A 17,332-nucleotide genomic window follows, 5' to 3' on the forward strand; every position below is an offset into this window, starting at 1 on the left:
CGCGGAGCAGTGATACGACGGTGTTTGTAGGAACTTTCGAATTCTGACTCGGAGCAAGAGACACCCAAAACTTGATGGACGACCCACCGATACCCTCGCCACGGTACAACCTCACACCCCACAAAGAATCCGTGGGAACCTAGCTGTTGCAACATAACAAGTCAGGAACTGAGTGACTGACACTACAGAAACAGGCACGCCCACTTCGCCAACAGAGGGTAGCATCGTCAAACCAGGCTTCTTCAAGAGGAGGGTACAATTAACGTCGACCGAGGTTTCGCCCCATACGCCTGGTAAGACTAAACTACCTTCCTTAACCTTCACCCCTTCCTCCCCGGAATGGAATTACGAAGTATGTAGTCGTGTGTTTTCAAACAGCACACCACTAACTACCAGAATACTGCGTTTTAAGCTCACTGCTTCAGTTCAACAACTGCACCATAGAGAACCGTAAATGAACTAACCTGGATCCTGTTGGTATGTTAGTTTAGTAATAACTGTATGTTCACATGTAGCTAAGTAACTAGACGGCATGTATTTTTTTATGTTAGTATTATAAGAGTGGCCTCCTTGTTTCCCCGCGGCATATAACTAAACCAGTGTAATGGTCCTGTGGTTCAGCGGACGACGCCATGTCGCCGGTGGGAGCGCGCCCTTCCATCCCAGTCTGCAGCAGGCAACGGTGAGGTAAAACGCATACGCATCCCGGGGACTTCATCCATTTGCATCGCCGAACTGACCTAGATCTATTAACGTAATTCAGTCACAATCAATTAATACATTATTCTCAGGGCACGCATCGGCGAATAGACTGTTCAATTCAGTATTTAACCCTTAGCGGAAATTTTACCAGGAAGCTAAGCGATATCATCTTGTTAGACCACCGCATGGTCCGGCTCTCTCCTAGCTCAGTTCGTGCCGTGGGTACTGTGTAACCTAACGTCGAAGTATTATAGAAAACCGTACTGAGTTTTCCGTGTTATTTACTGACCACGCGCCAGCTCTACCAGTTATAAGGCGTGTGGGTCGTCTTTAAGAGCTCACTGGAGTGTGAAACCATCTTCGTCATGTGTAAGCGTGCCCGATGCTGAGAGCTGGCCAGGTCTGTGCGATGATTGTAGGCTAGTAGGGACTGAATATTGTTCTCCACACAGGCAACAGGGACAAGTCTCTGCCAGGTTCAAGTGCCCTTATCATACGGTGGCGCCGAAATTCATGACTGTTGACGATTCACATCATCTGGAACCACATCACATTGTTAAACGTTGAATGATATTTGTCCTTTTCTCATCATGTCTCAAGTTAGGTCATTTACTCATTTTCCATGACCTTTAAATCAATATATTCTTTTACATTGTGAATACTTGTTTCGAATATCAGAACAATGTTTTAAAACAAATATATAGACAATAAATTCATTTCACGATGACAGCAAGTTTACAAAAGATGAGAGGAAATCTGCCGAAATTGCCTATTATAATACATGGAAAGTATATTATCTTAGTTTTTTCCTTACTAAGTTTAACTTAATTTGGTCAGTAGCTCAACAGATGTCACTATGATTCCCAAAGTAAATCAGCAACACCTCCAGCATTGTAGTCACTTCACCGTAAGTTGGGCAAGCTGATTCCTCCACATCTTCATCGTCATATTTCGAACTGTCTATTTCAGTTGTTGTGTTTGCAATGCATGCTTCCGAGGTTTTCATCTTCACTTTACATGTAATGACCAATACCGCTGTCACTTATTAGACATTCTGATATGTCATACTCCTCTAATATGTCATTCAACCCTCCAACTGTTGAAAAACTTGAAGAAAATCAAAGCTAATTGACGTTGGCAGAGTTTCGTCTTGTCCCTGGTGTCCCTGCGAAATGATCGGCCACAATTTTTTAATTTTTGAAGAGCTGATGGCTTAATTTCTTCCCACGCTTTTGCTTTTTTAATATTGTCACGGTCTGAAAATTTCTTTACTTTATTTTTAAATTTATTTTACTTTTGTATCCCGTCTGGGTAACGTTTGTTGGTGTACGTGCACGTTTCCAGGCTTGGCCTGTTGATTGCGACACACGGGTAGTGGAATATAGGTTGCTGTGATTGTAGTTTGCAGGCACCGCTGGCTTTTGCGAGGCTGCGTGGTTTGCTAATTCTCGCGGGTCGCTGGCCAGGGCTCGCTGAGAGGTTGCAACATGTTGTTCCCGAAAACCCGCTGCGCCGCGCCAGTTTTTGTTTGTCGTTCTTGTCCTTTTTCGCTTCGTGAGGCTTTTGTGTATCCGTTTTGAGGACACTGTCCTGTATGGTGTCGCAATCTGGCGTCCGAGTTTGGAAACGTTGCTCGAACAAGGGAGTAGCGCGAGAGGGGAAGGGGAAGGCTCGCGCCTGCGCAGAGGGAACCGTCTACGTAGCGTGTTTTGTTTTCCTTGCGGGAGGGGGACAGCCATTTTTTGTGGCTGAATTTTTCCCTGTGATCGAGTTTTCCATGTGACTTTGTTGGAGAGGTAAAACTCCCTTCCAAGAATGGACTGGGTCTTTTTCGCCTGGGGGACCTCTCTGGACGGGTGATCCACGTCGGGACGGGGCGGTGACGCTGTGTCGAATCGCGGGTAAGTGACTGGCGAGTAATGGCTCGTGGGACGGAGCTTCAGGCTGGACGGTCTCTGTCCAGCACTTAATCAATTTAGAAGATTGTAGAGTTGATCGGTAATTTAATCATGCTTTAGGGAAAGTAGTTCGGCATGCCAGTAGAGATATGCGCGTAGACTAATCCTTAGCGGAGCTGCGGCGAAGGGAGGGCGGCCATGTTGCCTATAAATAAATAGTAATGATGAATTGTGGGACGGCAAGCATCACGTTTTTGAAACTTTTTTATTGATTTATTAAAGTTTACTTATTTTGTGAACTTTAAGTATGTAGTAAAATATAAATCTGTGTCTGAATTGTTTAATTATGTTTTCTTTCAGTTCGTGAATATTTCCCTACCCTACCTGTATAGGTAGGAGACTAGGTCTCGGGTACCTCAGTATAGTGCTCTACCAGGTCTTTTTTTTCTACTCCCTAAGTTATAATCCAGTTTCAGGTTAGTGATTTGCCGGAGGCCCTGCTGAGCCTCGTAACAATATGAACCATAAGTTTACTGATACATCTGCTTCTTGTTGCTCTAAAAACTACATGATAATTTTTTTCCTATATTTTTGATTCATGTTTCAAATACACTTTGATTCATAGGTTGTATCAAAGCAGTCATGTTTGGTGGCAGAAATTTTACAAAAATTTCATCATCTCGTAGATCTTTACTTGGGTGACACAGTGCATTATCAATATTAACAACACAGCTTTTTCTGGGCTGTATTAAAAACCGTTCTATATTGGAACAAATGTAAAAAAAAAAAAAACAGAGCATTAATTATTTTTCGTTTCATTCATGCCGATTTTTGTGAAGTATACTGGGCTGGAAGAGCACTTTTTCTAAGATTTTTAAAGGATCTAGGCTTAGCCGATTTTCCTACACCACAAGTGAAAATTTCAAATAGCCAAAAGCAATACTACAAGAAAGCAAAGTCACAGTCCTTTTTTATATTATAACCTTTTTCTACAGAATCAAACATTGAGCCTAATGTTTTTTTTTTTTGAAGAATTTTGTAAATTAATCCCGTTTCATCATCATTAAACATTTGACAAGGCTTTAAGTTTTCACCTTTAACAAACTTTTCAAATTTTACTTTAAAGTCTCCATGTGCACTTTTGTCCACTGACAAAATTTCACCACTTACGCTAAGTTCACGATCTTTCCAACGAGACTACTATCTCACACTGGCAGTAAAAGCAGGGTGACTCCCTAACTGAGAGTGAGCGCTAATGCTTGTAATGTTGCGCCCAACAGCGGAGCGCCTTGTTCACGTTGTATGCAAAACAAAATTTACAAAGCCTTATCTAAAGTTTCTTTTTGTTTTATTTAAACGTGCTTCTGTTATCCAGACTGTTCTTCTTCACCATTTTCACACAAAAATATTCAATTTCATTTTAAAAAAATTTCATCAGAAACAGTTCGTTTTCCCACTCCTAAATGTTGCACGTCAATACGAAACCAAGCATGGTGTTGTTGCTCCATTGTTAAATTCACTTTCTTACATTTAGTAGCCATTACCTTGCTCTTAATAAGTGCACACAATAAGACACTTGCACTCAATAAAGCACTTTCGCCAGCACGAGTAATCATTGACTGAAGGAAACAAAACAAACAACTCGCAGGTATAGAGTGAGTCACTCCCCTGAATACAGGCGATGAGCGGAAAAATGGTGACAATACTTCCGGCAACTGAGGGCAAACGGACCCTTTCTTATCTTAGAATTGTAATGACTTCTTTTCCAGTGCCACAACATATTTTATCATCTTTTATTTTTTATTTCTAGATCCGTCCAGATTAACCGGATGTCTGGACTAGCAGGAGGCTGATTAGCGAGACTACTGTGTAACTAATAAAATGTATAATTTCAATCAAAATAAGTTTAAACTTTTGTGGTTTTTAATGTCATGATTTTGGGCATGCCTTGAAAATTTATGTTAAGTTTAAGTATATTGTTGAAGAAAGAATACATACAGGAAATAAGGTACTTATGTATTAGATGAGTTTATGAGTATTCCCTCAATTCATACTTTCCAGCAATACAGACAATGAAACAATCAAAGCTTTTTATCAGTGGTGTAGCTTTGTCCGACGTGTGTTAATAAAAAAATAAAAGAAAAAAAATTTTATTTTTTTTTACCAAAATATTTTCAGTGCACTATTAAATATTTAAGTTGTAGCAACATATTAAAATTGTAATCATTTTGAGTTTACTTTTATGTAGCCCAATCATGAATTTAATTAAAATAATTTTCTTATGCTGATTGTAGTACAGTGTTCAAATTTATTGCACATATATATTTTTTTGTGTTTTAACATACTAAACAAATAATGTTAGTACATTGTGGGGAAGCATGGTAAATATATATCACAATATTACAAAGTGGTTAAATTATCTGTCCCCTCAGATTTGTATTAATGAAGTTTTACTGTATATGTATACCAGAGAGAGCGCTTGCATAGCATGAATGTTTAGAACACAAAAATAGAAATTATAAAAAATATTTAAACATAAAGGTTTTTTTCAAATGTGTGAAAGTAAGTGCTGCTTCAGAAAACTAGATTGGCTAAACATAGCAGTACATACAGTACAAGAGTAAGGTTTTACTCCAGTGTGTACAAAGGAGTGCTGCTTCAGATTACTAGCCTGGCTAAACTTAGCAGAACATACAGTACAAGCGAAGGGTTTATCTCCAGAGTGTGTAAGAGAATGCTTCTTCAAATCATTAGATTGTCTAAACTTAGCAGTACATACAGTACAAGAGAAAGGTTTTACTCCAGTGTGTACAAAGGAGTGTTGCTTCAGATGACTAGACTGGCTAAACTTAGCAGTACATACAGTACAAGAGAAAGGTTTTTCTCCAGTGTGTATAAGAGAGTGCCGCTTCAGGGAACTAGCCCAGCTAAACATAGCAGAACATACAGTACAAGAGAAAGGTTTATCTCCAGTGTGTGTAAGAGAATGATTCTTCAAATCATGAGATTGTCTAAACTTAGCAGAACAGACAGTACAAGAGAAAGGTTTTTCTCCAGTGTGTATAGAAGAGTGCTGCTTCAGATTACTAGCCTGGCTAAACTTAGCAGAACATACAGTACAAGAGAAAGGTTTTACTCCAGTGTGTGTAAGAGAGTGCCTCTTCAGATGACCAGATTGTCTAAACTTAGCAGTACATACAGTACATGAGAAAGGTTTTTCTCCAGTGTGTGTAAGAGAGTGCTTCTTCAGATTACAAGACAGTCTAAACTTAGCAGAACATAGAGTACAAGAGAAAGGTTTTACTCCAGTGTGTATAAAGGAGTGCTGCTTCAGATGACTAGACTGGCTAAACTTAGCAGAACATACAGTACAAGAGAAAGGTTTTACTCCAGTGTGTATAAGAGAGTGCTGCTTCAGATAACTAGACTGGCTAAACTTAGCAGTACATACAGTACAAGAGAAAGGTTTTACTCCAGTGTGTATAAAGGAGTGCTGCTTCAGATGACTAGACTTGCTAAACTTAGCAGTACATACAGTACAAGAGAATGGTTTTACTCCAGTGTGTATAAAGGAGTGCTGCTTCAGATGACTAGACTTGCTAAACTTAGCAGTACATACAGTACAAGAGAAAGGTTTTACTCCAGTGTGTATAAAGGAGTGCTGCTTCAGATGACTAGCCTGGCTAAACTTAGCAGAACATAGAGTACAGGAGAAAGGTTTATGGCCTATGTGTGTATTAGTGCGTTGCTGTATTGGAATACAATTGCTAACACAATAATTTTCTGTGGATTTAGGGTGACAGTTTGTGGGGCATGATAATTTCATGGGGTCAGTGTTAGTCACTTCTGGCTTGGTTAAGATGCAGGTGTCTGGTGAGTCTTGGGATCTGTGGCCCATGCATCCTGATGAAGTGTTGCCATGGTAACTCACACAGCTGTGTGGTTCATTCCATCCAGCTGCTGTGGCTAGAACAGAAACATAAAACATTTTATATGTTTAGAAAAAAAAATTTAAAAAATGAATTTTTTTTTCCTTGACTTCAATTAATTTATACTAGTGTATCAAGGGTCAGAAGAAACAAGCAGTGTGTTATTGCTTATAAGAAAAATGAGGTATGTGAACAAAATCCAAAAATGTTCAAAAAAAGTATAAATTTTATCTTCACGGACCAATATATCTTTAGGAATGTAAAAATGCTCTATACACTCTTAAAGAAAGAGGGGACATTGTTTAATTGCAGTGAATAAATATAAAGATTTATCAGTTCAAACAATTGAGAAATATGATTTCCCGGGAATTGAAGCTGCATGGTTAAGAAATAAAATATCCCTTCAAACTTTCTTACTCCTGGTAATATTTATTAACCCCTATATATAACTTCTAAAGCATATCTAGCCTATTTTTAGTTTCATAAATACCAACTAGACATCTGTAATATTGGTGCTCTGAGACTCCTACTGGTCAAATAATTTAGACTTTTTATGGCTAAATTAAGAATGTTTTCAGTGATGTAGAGTAAAAAATTCATTTTATCATATAGCATAGTTATGTTCTAATATTTTCCCCTGAATAAAAACTAACAATTGTGTGGTTTTTGCTTGAAAGACAATATACATTATAGTTTCCAGCACACAGCCACACTGCTTTGTCGACATGTGCCCTGCCATCTAGAGCCAGTCTGGGTGTGGGTGGCCACACCGCACATTCCTGAGTGAGCTCGGGGCTCACTTGGGCCAGCGCGGCCTAAGGTAATAAGTTGTGATCTCAGATGTAACTTCATATAGGCTCACCGGTAACAAGCTGGTAGGTATGGGCTTACTCTGGAAGGACATTTTTAGCATCCTAATGTAAATGTAATACAAATACTGATGTGTAGACTTTTTAAAGATTGGTTTGTTATTTATTTTTTTAATTTATTTGTTGTGAGATATTTAAATCTAGAGTCAATTATTTTTAAGTAATTTCATTAGTTTAAGTTTTCTCCAGGCATTGTGTATTGGGTGCTGAACCTAGGCCCTAAGATCCTGGTACGAAACATTTCTGTTCATTTAAGATAAACTATTAGGAAAAAAAAACTTCTCACATAACCACCCCAAGCGAGTGTTGAAAAGTTATTTAATTAAAGTGTTTACGCCAGAACTTTTACTTATATATTAGCTTATTACAAAGCACTCATTGCAACCCATATCAAAGAATGAGAAATAAGTATTGGATTTCTAAAATAAAAGATGTGCACCCTATAAGTTATAATATTTGTGTTATCACATTTTACAATTAAAGATTTTTTGACGTGACAACGTCTAATAAATCGATAAACGCCTGCTGCACACACAAAAAATTGTCCCACTACGAATGTCCCACTACGGATGTGTCCTGTTTACGCATGCGTGGCATCTCTCTGGTATGTTGCGGACGGTACAGAGAATTAGGCCGATGTTCGAGGTTATTGTTGTGCACCACGCCACGGGAGTATATTCACAAGGAAATGGTGTTCTTACAAGTAGGTATTATTTTAATTACTAGTGTAAATCAGTATATTTAAACAGTGTTGTAGTATAAGTATTGTTTTAGCTGTGTAACTAAATATTTATTGCTGGTATGATACTTTTCACGCTTTAGTTTGACATTGGTAATTATTTGTCATGAGTAGGGCCCCCTGAAAGTGGTAAATAAAATTTTCATATTTCGTCATTAAAAATTACCAAAAGCGGTGTTAAAATTCTCTTTTAAAACACAAAAGCGGTGCTAAAAACTAAAAAAAAAAAAAAAAAAAAAAAAAAAAGTGTATGTTACTGTAAATATATCTGAAATTATTTAAGTTAAATAATTTTACTTGAACCTACTCATTACTGAATAGCCTAAACAAATAGGTTACATATATTTATATGACAATACTTTTGATTTAGACACTGATTATTAGTTTGTTCCCATAAACTAATATGGAAAACTATTAATCCCTTTAACAAAATCGAGGACGCATCACAACTCCGAAATGCCAAATTGATCACACCGACAGCTAGAAAACTGCTGTGTACCACAACGCCGAAAAATGTCATTACAGGGCTGCCACAAAGGTTGGGTTAGGTTAGACTAGGTTAGACTAGGTTAGGTTAGGTTAGGTTAGGTTAGGTAAGGTAAGGTTTGATTGTGGTATTTCGGCGTTAAGGTACATTTAAGAAACGCACACAAATTCATTCAGTTGTTATTTCGGCGTTGTGGTCAATTTTGACATTCGGCGTTATAGTATTTCCGCGTTGTGGTTACGTCCTAACAAAATCTATAAAAACTGTTGGCCAACTAATCATCATCATCACACCATTCAAAAAATTAATGTTTGTTTACATTTTTCCGCTTTTTGGCGCGATTTAATCTGCTTGATACTACGACGCTGTTCCAACTATATGCCAGCGCCCCCAGCTGACGTGATATGGCCACTCACGTAAGACTATTCCAAACACCGTTCGCCCAATCATCTGCTTGCTTTTGTATTTATCCGGTGTCACTGTTCCAAGCTGACGTCAGTGCCCCGAGCGGTGTGTGATGTGTGTACGCTTTAAAACTTCGCCTGTTTGTCTTATCTATCCAAACATTATGCCGGAAAGGAAAATAAACGCCGTAGTTTTGCGTATTTTAACAGTATATTTTTGGGTTTAACATTATAACGTGAGCGTGTGTAAGCTTTTGTTTGCTTTAGTTCATTTATGATTAATGTTTGGCGGCCATGTTGCGGTGTTTGTTTACCATTGACGAGACAAGTCTTTTATCCAGTATTTAAATTTCGCGTAAAAACACTGCGATTTCGCGTTTTAATACAAAATTTCGTGTAAAAACACTGTGTTATGGCGATTTCGCGTAAAAACTGTATTTAACGGCGATTTCGCGTTTATCGTCGTTTAATCGCGATCGCGAAAAGAACAGGCCCCTAGTCATGAGTTATTATTTGATCAACTAAATCACACACCGTATTATAGTTATGAGCCCACGAGCGTGTAAATATTTTGAGTCCAACAGAGAATATGCTAGTTAAAAGAAATTAAAAGAAATATCGTGCGTGGAATATTATTAATCTATAACATCTGAAACAATTGTTTTCAATATGGCCTCTTGGCTGTGAGGTTAGCAACGCTGACTACTAATCAATAGGTTAACGGATAAAATCCTGGCGGCTGAAATTTTTTTTTGAACTTGTAAAAATAAATAGGTACGGCGCGAACGACACTACAAAAGTAATACATATATATCTCAATTAATGAATGTGAATAAAAGTATATTTGTCAATTAAATTGTAGATTTCATTTCACTCCTCCTTTGTATCCATACAAAATAGTGATAATTCAATACAAATGATTAAATTTTATTCATAAAAGTATGCAGAGGTAGTTTTTATCATACAAAATATAGAAAAATTTTAAAAAAATTTTTTCCTCAAAGAATATAATATTTTTAATGCCTAAATGGTTTGGTTGCAAAAACCTATTACGGCTCAGTCTCAGGCCGAATATATTTCATTTTCTTCTGGATCAATCATTTCATCAATGTTTTGTTATGACGTTGTCATGTTAAACTATCGTCTGTAAACCGACTTTACAGACAACCAATTTTTTTTTTGTTTGAATACAATTTTAACTAATTTATTTACTGAGTGCACTCCAAATCAAATGATGACTTTTATATCAGTTTACTATAAGACGAGGGATTACTATAAGCAATCAGCAGTGGAATTTATGGTCATGTTATGAGACAGTGATGCTGTGTTTTGTATTTCTGTTTGGAAGTGGTGTCAGAACCTTCCGACACGAGGTGGAATGGTACACAGCGAAGGTTAGACCAGCGGAGAGATGTGCTACTGGGCAGACTGGCCCTGGGTCTGGCTGACAGCTGAACATCACATGTCAGGGATTCCTTCCTGTTTCTCCCCGAGCTAGTGTCTCTCCACGTCCTGTTTCTCTTAACCCCATGCATTCCCGGTATACTGTGGCCGGCAGTTATCTTGGCGTGTCTCAGCGCGGGGGTGCGGGGACAGCGGGACCGGAGAAAGAAGAGGGGGTAAGCAAGCGACACGTAGCCGAGAGCCGTGTAGTAGCTGTTAGGAAAATATCGCCCTTCAGTGTATACTCGAAAATGGAAGGCGAATGTGGCATCTCGCACAGGCGCGGTAAAGTGATACATAGCGGAGAGCGGGAAATAATAAAAACCGTGATGCAGTTTATTGATGAAGAAGCGAAAAATAAATGTCTGCTCGAGCCTTTACAGAGACAGACGGCAAGAGCAGCGAAGTACACGGGTGTGAGTGAACGGTCCATAGTCAGGATTCGTAAAGTCAGCAAAGAACAACCACATGACCCACAGACTACGCCAGGAAAAAAACAGATATTTAAGTATTTAATAAACAATGGAAATATATTTTTACTGCGTTACTGTTACGTAGTGTAGAGTGGAGTAAAATATTTGGGCAGTTAGGGTGTGTGTGAGTTGGGCGGCTATTAACAAGTAAGGTCTTGATAGCCTATTGTGGAGAAATATATGAAGTGTTGACGAAATGACAGAACGGGGAAAACGGGAGTACCTAGAGAAAGTAATAAGAATAGTAATATTAGTAATTAATTTTAACTTAATTTTGGTTTTTCGTCACCTAATACAATCAATTATCATGGAAAGAGAACTTCACACTTACATTAAACAAATCATTAAATATATATGATGTTTTGAAGGTTATAATATGCATTCTAAAGTGGAAGTACAATGCAAATTGTATTTACATTTATAATAAATAATCGATTATAGGTGCATTAAAATATAAAGCCACACATACACAAGCATTTTTAAATGCCATTAACGTTGGTAGTCAGGTGTTTCCTAAACGACTGACGTGAAGTTAAAGCAGCAAATATAACATTACAAGCTCCATGTTTACTTAAATGTACATCCAGCGCTAAATGGAACGTTTTAGGTACGGAAACCGGAGAACGATAAGGGCTAGACTGGCTCCTGCGTCATCAACTGTGAGATAGCTTTCGCGCGGAGAGCTACAATTGCGTAATGTTTTGGTCGTTTCCTTTTTCTTGTAAGACTTTTGTTTTAATTAACTTTGAGAACACAATGAATTGAGAAGCATAGTTTTAAATTTATTTTAAATACTAAGTGACCTAGTTTTCCAAAATAAATCGTGTCTGGTTTTCGCTAGTTACTGAGATAACATTTCAATTAATTTTGGTTAGCATAATGATTAGCAGACACCGTAAGTATATTTAATGGGACAAAGTAAAACGTTACAGGTTTAGATAATAGTTTGTTACTTTTTCTGACAGATGAGTACAAATATTCGGGCAGAACCACTGCAATTTACACAATGTTACACTTATGTAATACAAGTACAATTCATAGGATTTCTCACTTTTGGTTTAGTAACCCAGCGCTCTTAGCCAAAGGGCCTTACCGCCCTGGGGCCCCCACGGACGTGGATACAGACTTACGTAGTGTAGGAAGTCACGCGCCGAATGTTTTCTGTTCTGCTAGTACAACCTGGCAGCTGACCTTGACAATAGGGTTTCGCTTTCTCTTCGCCCTCCCCCTCCCCGCCAGACAGGACTAGGGAGCTCAGACGCCAAGATAACTGCCGGGCATAGTACTATGTCATATCCTCCCTTGCTTACTTAGTCCACTTAAACATAAAATAACAAAGTACGTATATGTTATAATTCTTATACATGTCAGTTTTGGATAATTTGGTTATGTTTTTCTGTATGGCAGATTACTTCAATGTTAATTGCAACTGATTATAAAATGTTAGGAGTAAACTCTACTTTGCAAGCTTAACACTTGCTGAGGTAAAACTGATGATTTTAATTTGCCATAGTTTATATGTTTTGCCTTGTGGGGCACAAGCCCTTGTCTCATACTAATTATAGGTTCGTGGCACAAAAACAATTTATTTGGCCTCTTTTCATGTACACTCCTTGTGAGCACAAGTTGTGTCACCCAGCTCCGAGATTTCAGGTTGTGTAGAGTAAAGTGTGTTTGTGGCTACATTCGCTGGAACGCGTGTCGTGATGACGTCAGCTGACAGCGCTGATTGCGTCTCGTCGTCACAGGAATCTGTCGCACAGAGCTCGTCCTGGATTCGCCCCAGCTGTGCCTCAAGGACAGTGCAGTAAGCCTCTGACTGGTGGGAGGCACACACTGCTGCCAACAGCTGAACTCATTGGTTGAAGTGGTCGGGGGGGCGTGACCACTTGACCTGACTGAACAAGGAGTAGCTACTTTGTTTTTCCCAGGAATTATGCTGTCAAATAATTGCAAGATCCAGAGGCTACACAACGTGAGAATCGTGGGACATCATGGGAAACTGACACCTTTAATCAATGACCCAATGCACATCTTAAGTAATGTTCACATCGGGGAACATTGTTGGATGTATGACAGAAAACAGCATATTTTAAGGACATAATCAGATTTATTCAATAAATTTTAATGATAGTGTTATTTCTATTTTGGCAAGCATAGTTAGGTTTGTATTTGAACATTTTGTGAGCTTTGGGTTGTTCGAAAAATATTATATTGTAATACAAAATGAATCGTTCAAATAGCAACGAAGGTGAGAATTTGTAGCGTCAGGATCGCTGCAATGTTTGAACACCGCGCGTCAGCGCGGGCGTTGGCACTTCATCCCCTCCCTCCTTCCCCCTCCTAGTGTGTGCTTGCTTGCTCCTCGCCCCCCCTCCTCCGGTTGGCGCATGCGCGCTGTGCCGCACTAAATCTATTTAAACGGCTGTCAAAGTGTAATTCAGTCTTGTCTTGTTAAATTTGTTGGCTGGTCTCTTTCGGTAGCTCGAGTAGCTGCATCGCATTTGTAATCCAGCATGTAGTCAGTTAGGCTTCATTTGTACTACGTGGCTTCTGGGTTAAAAGGTGTTTCTTCGAGGCAGCCGAGAGGCAAGGGTTTAATATTAAATGTTTTCTATGGCACGAGTCCATGTTTCTTTCTTCCCCTCTGGCACTCTCCCTCCTCAGTAATGAGTAAAAATGATGTTATTGCTTGAAGTGCAGAGTACATGACTGACAAGAAGTCAATACAAACTTGAATCTATTTCAGTTTGGATCAGAGAAAGTTTATTGACAATAGTTGCTGCGCAGATAATGTCAAATGAACTTGAAAATTTAAATAATTACCATTTCTTTAAAAAAGTTGTGCAACGAAAGTAAAGAAGGGTTTGCTCATTTTTTAATATTACGTTGGGTAGTTCATTTGTTGTGTTCAGTAATTTTGAGGTATTCTTGTACTAACCAAGATGCATGTATGTACTATTTTTGTATGAGTAACATTAAGGTAATTCATTGTCCTGTGGGTCTAAACAATGCCGAGTGTTTCTTTGTAACGTTGACCAAATGTATATGCATTTTTAGGGTAGACATGACTTTTACTATTGTGTTCTTCCTGACATGCTGTTAGTGCTTCGCCTGCTGTTCAACATCTTCCTTGTGTCCTTCCACTCCCGAACCCGATACCAACACACTCAACCGAACGACCTCACAAACACCAACTAGCCGACCCCTGCAGGGCCACCAACCTCTGCACTACACAAGTCCTACACGACATTTACTCTCAGAATTTAATACGACAGATATAAATTTGCTTGAAAGGGATTTGAAGTGAAGAAATATTTTATTGCTGACTATTGATTGACACAATTGTTTTTATGAAATAATAGCTAAATAATAATGTGACAAATTTCGATAAGAACAGGAATTACGGTAAACAGTATGTAAGTTTTGAAATGAGTAATGGTTCAAGTTTTAATGGCAGAATAATGTGGTAATGACGTCTTCTTTTAACAACTTGATGACTTCTTGTTGGTTGTGCCTAATTCTGTAATTGTTATTTCACAAATATTATGAATTAAAATGTTTAAGTAAATATGGATACTTGACAGATTTTAAATTATGAATCTATATGATGAATGGTTCTTAACAGTTTTGAATATGAGTCACTATTGTTTATTTTGAACTTTTCAATGAAATATTGTGTTCATTAGAAACGTTGGGGGGATTAGGAAACATTTTGAGTCCCTGCCCTCTCCAGCTTTCAAAAACAATTTTTGAGGAATTTATATGATGTTTTGACATTCAGATGAATAAACTGATTAGTATATGACTTCAAAGATATAGTGAACTGGTTTTTAAAAGTGTATTTTGTCATTATTAAAATTCCTGTAGATAATTTTGTATTGATATGTCTCATTTACACACACACACACCCTTAAACACCCACACCCACACAGAAAGAGAGAGAGAGAGCATATATATATATATATATATATATATATATATATATATATATATATATATATATATATATATATATAGACACACATAAGGTTTCAATCAATTATAATTCAAAATGGCAGTAATTAAATTGACTTAGTTTCTTTCAATACCCAACCAATTTTATAAACATTCCATGTATTAGCTACTGCTCAGTATAACCTGCATAACACTGTAGTTATAGAGTATTGCAAGTACCTGCAGCTATAGGGTGCTCTTCTATAGTTATCTCCTCCTTCACTTGTTGCTTGCACAGAGTGTAGTCCTGGCTGGCAGAGGAACTGCCGGGTTCTGGCTGCCAGCTGTCTCCACACTGCAACACAACCACCAGCCATGTCACCCCAGCACCTGACGACTTAGCACACCTGCCGATATTAGTAATACTAGTGGTACACTGTTACACTACAAGACTACTAGCACGTCTGCTAATGTAAGTTACACACTACAAGAATACTAGAACACCTGTTAAGTGTTAACATGTGCCTTACACTAAAAGTCTAACTGAACATTTGCCAATATAATTTGTATACTACAAGACTATTAGAAAACCTGCCAATTACAGTTGAAAATAACAGAACTACTAGAAACCTGACAATGTAATTTTAACACTAAATAACTATGTACTAGCGCACTGGCAAATTGCTGATATAGTGGCGACCCAGTTATGTCATTATGTCTGAAATCTAATTAAGTTGCAATTGAAGGATAGGGAACCAGTTTCTCAAGATAGATTCAGTGCGTAATTCCAAAAATGAAAAAGTTTAAACAAATTATAACAGCTTTAAGAAATCCTATAGCAATTTTTCTAGCCCAGCTTTTCATTTGCCAAGGCATGCACCAGGCCACTATTGTATGAGGGTCATTCAATAAGTAACAAGACAAATTGGTGTAGATCAAAATCAGTTTATTTAATCACAGTAAAATTTTGCTTGTTTTTGTAAATAACCCCCTCCCCCCCCAAAAAAAAAAACTGTTACACATGTCCCATCGTTCCCTTAAGTTGCACACGCCCCTGGCATAAAAATTTTTTCGATGCTTTAAGAGCCACATTTGCACCTGAATCTTGACTTCTTCATTGGAGCCAAATTTTTTGTTGCGTACAGCTTTCTTAAGGGGAGCAAACATATGAAAGTCTGAGAGGGCGAGATCTGGACTGTCAGGACGGTGTGGAAGAATCTCCCAGCCCAGATTTGAATACATTCTTGCGTTATCTGTTCTATATGCAGCCGTGCATTGTCATGAAGCAAAATCACACTTTTCAAAAAAAGACAACGATGTTTAGTGCAATTTACAGGCTTTAATTTGGTTTACAGAATATCAACGTAATAATGACTGTTGATTATTCGTTGTTCTTATAGACAATTGCATAAAATAGACCCTTGAAAATCCCAGAAAAGTGTAAGCATCATTTTCCAAGCAGATGGCTGGGTCTAGAATTTTTTGAAGTTATACTTCTAATGCGACTTCCAACAAGGTTGCGTTAAACGTTCAACGCTACCATGGAGGGGGTATGAAAGCACTGTTGCGTTAAACGTTCAACGCTCCTGGGGAGGGGGAATAGAAAGAGACAGAGCGAGAGTGAATGCGTGGCATTCGAACGCATGCGCGTAGTATACCTGTTACAGGCCAGCGCGAGCATTAGCAACAGGTAGCATCCAATATTCCAAGCACATGCGCGTGGTATTCTTGCTATGCAGTGAAGTAAACAGTGTGAACGTCGTGAAATTAGCTGAAACACGTACTTGTTCTATTTTATTGTTGTATTGAAGTTATTGAAGTTATACTTCTAATGCGACTTCCAACAAGGTTGCGTTAAACGTTTAACGCTAACATGGAGAATTATTTGCATGCAATTAAAAAATATTTTTTAATGATGCCAAAGAAGTATAACTTCTCACGCGCGTACCTAAGTACACGCACCCTTTTTTTTCTGCATTGGAGAACGTGTAGGTTTCCACTCAAGGGTTTTCCTACAACTCAGGCTCGTATTAGTGAACACATGTCTCATCGCCCGTTACAATTATTCTGATTTGAGGCGTAATTTCTTTGTGTGTATCTCACGCAGGTGTAGGTTTTCTTGAATTGCAATTTATTTTGAATGCTGTTATGTACAGTTCCAACACTTGCAGACACTTTTGCAGCTATAATTTCAACAGTGATTCGTCTGTAGTCTCGGATTATCACGTCAACGCGAGATTAAAATAAGGAAGTAGAAACTTTGAATGTTCAACCACTTCGCCGCTCATCACCGATAATTTTCTGATCACTTTTAAATTGTTCTACCCACTTTTTAAATAATATGAAAAGTTTAAACAATTGTTCCCACCCTTTTAACATCCTTGCATGGATACCACTACCTTTAACACCTTTCGCGACTAAAAATCTAATCACAGCACTTTCTTCTTCCGCA

The 17,332-nt window shown here is 38.2% G+C and overlaps 1 protein-coding gene across 7 annotated transcripts in view; it reads right to left on the reverse strand.

Moving 5' to 3' along the window:
- Window positions 1-1,537: 1,537 nt before the first annotated feature.
- LOC134541308 (gastrula zinc finger protein XlCGF57.1-like) overlaps window positions 1,538-17,332 on the reverse strand; it is a 36,635-nt gene continuing 20,840 nt past the window's right edge. For 5 of the 7 annotated variants that reach the window (XM_063384673.1, XM_063384676.1, XM_063384677.1 and 2 more), the window contains 2 exons: window positions 15,121-15,235; window positions 1,538-6,566 (listed from right to left, as the gene is read on the reverse strand). In XM_063384673.1, coding sequence (XP_063240743.1) covers window positions 5,149-6,566; window positions 15,121-15,235 — 1,533 coding nt within the window. In that variant the 3' untranslated portion in view covers window positions 1,538-5,148. The remainder of the gene's footprint in view (window positions 6,567-15,120; window positions 15,236-17,332) is intronic. The other 2 variants (XM_063384679.1, XM_063384678.1) reach the window with 2 other exon arrangements.

This window comes from Bacillus rossius, chromosome 18 (genome assembly GCF_032445375.1).
Source record: "Bacillus rossius redtenbacheri isolate Brsri chromosome 18, Brsri_v3, whole genome shotgun sequence".
Taxonomy (NCBI): Eukaryota; Metazoa; Arthropoda; class Insecta; order Phasmatodea; family Bacillidae; genus Bacillus; species Bacillus rossius.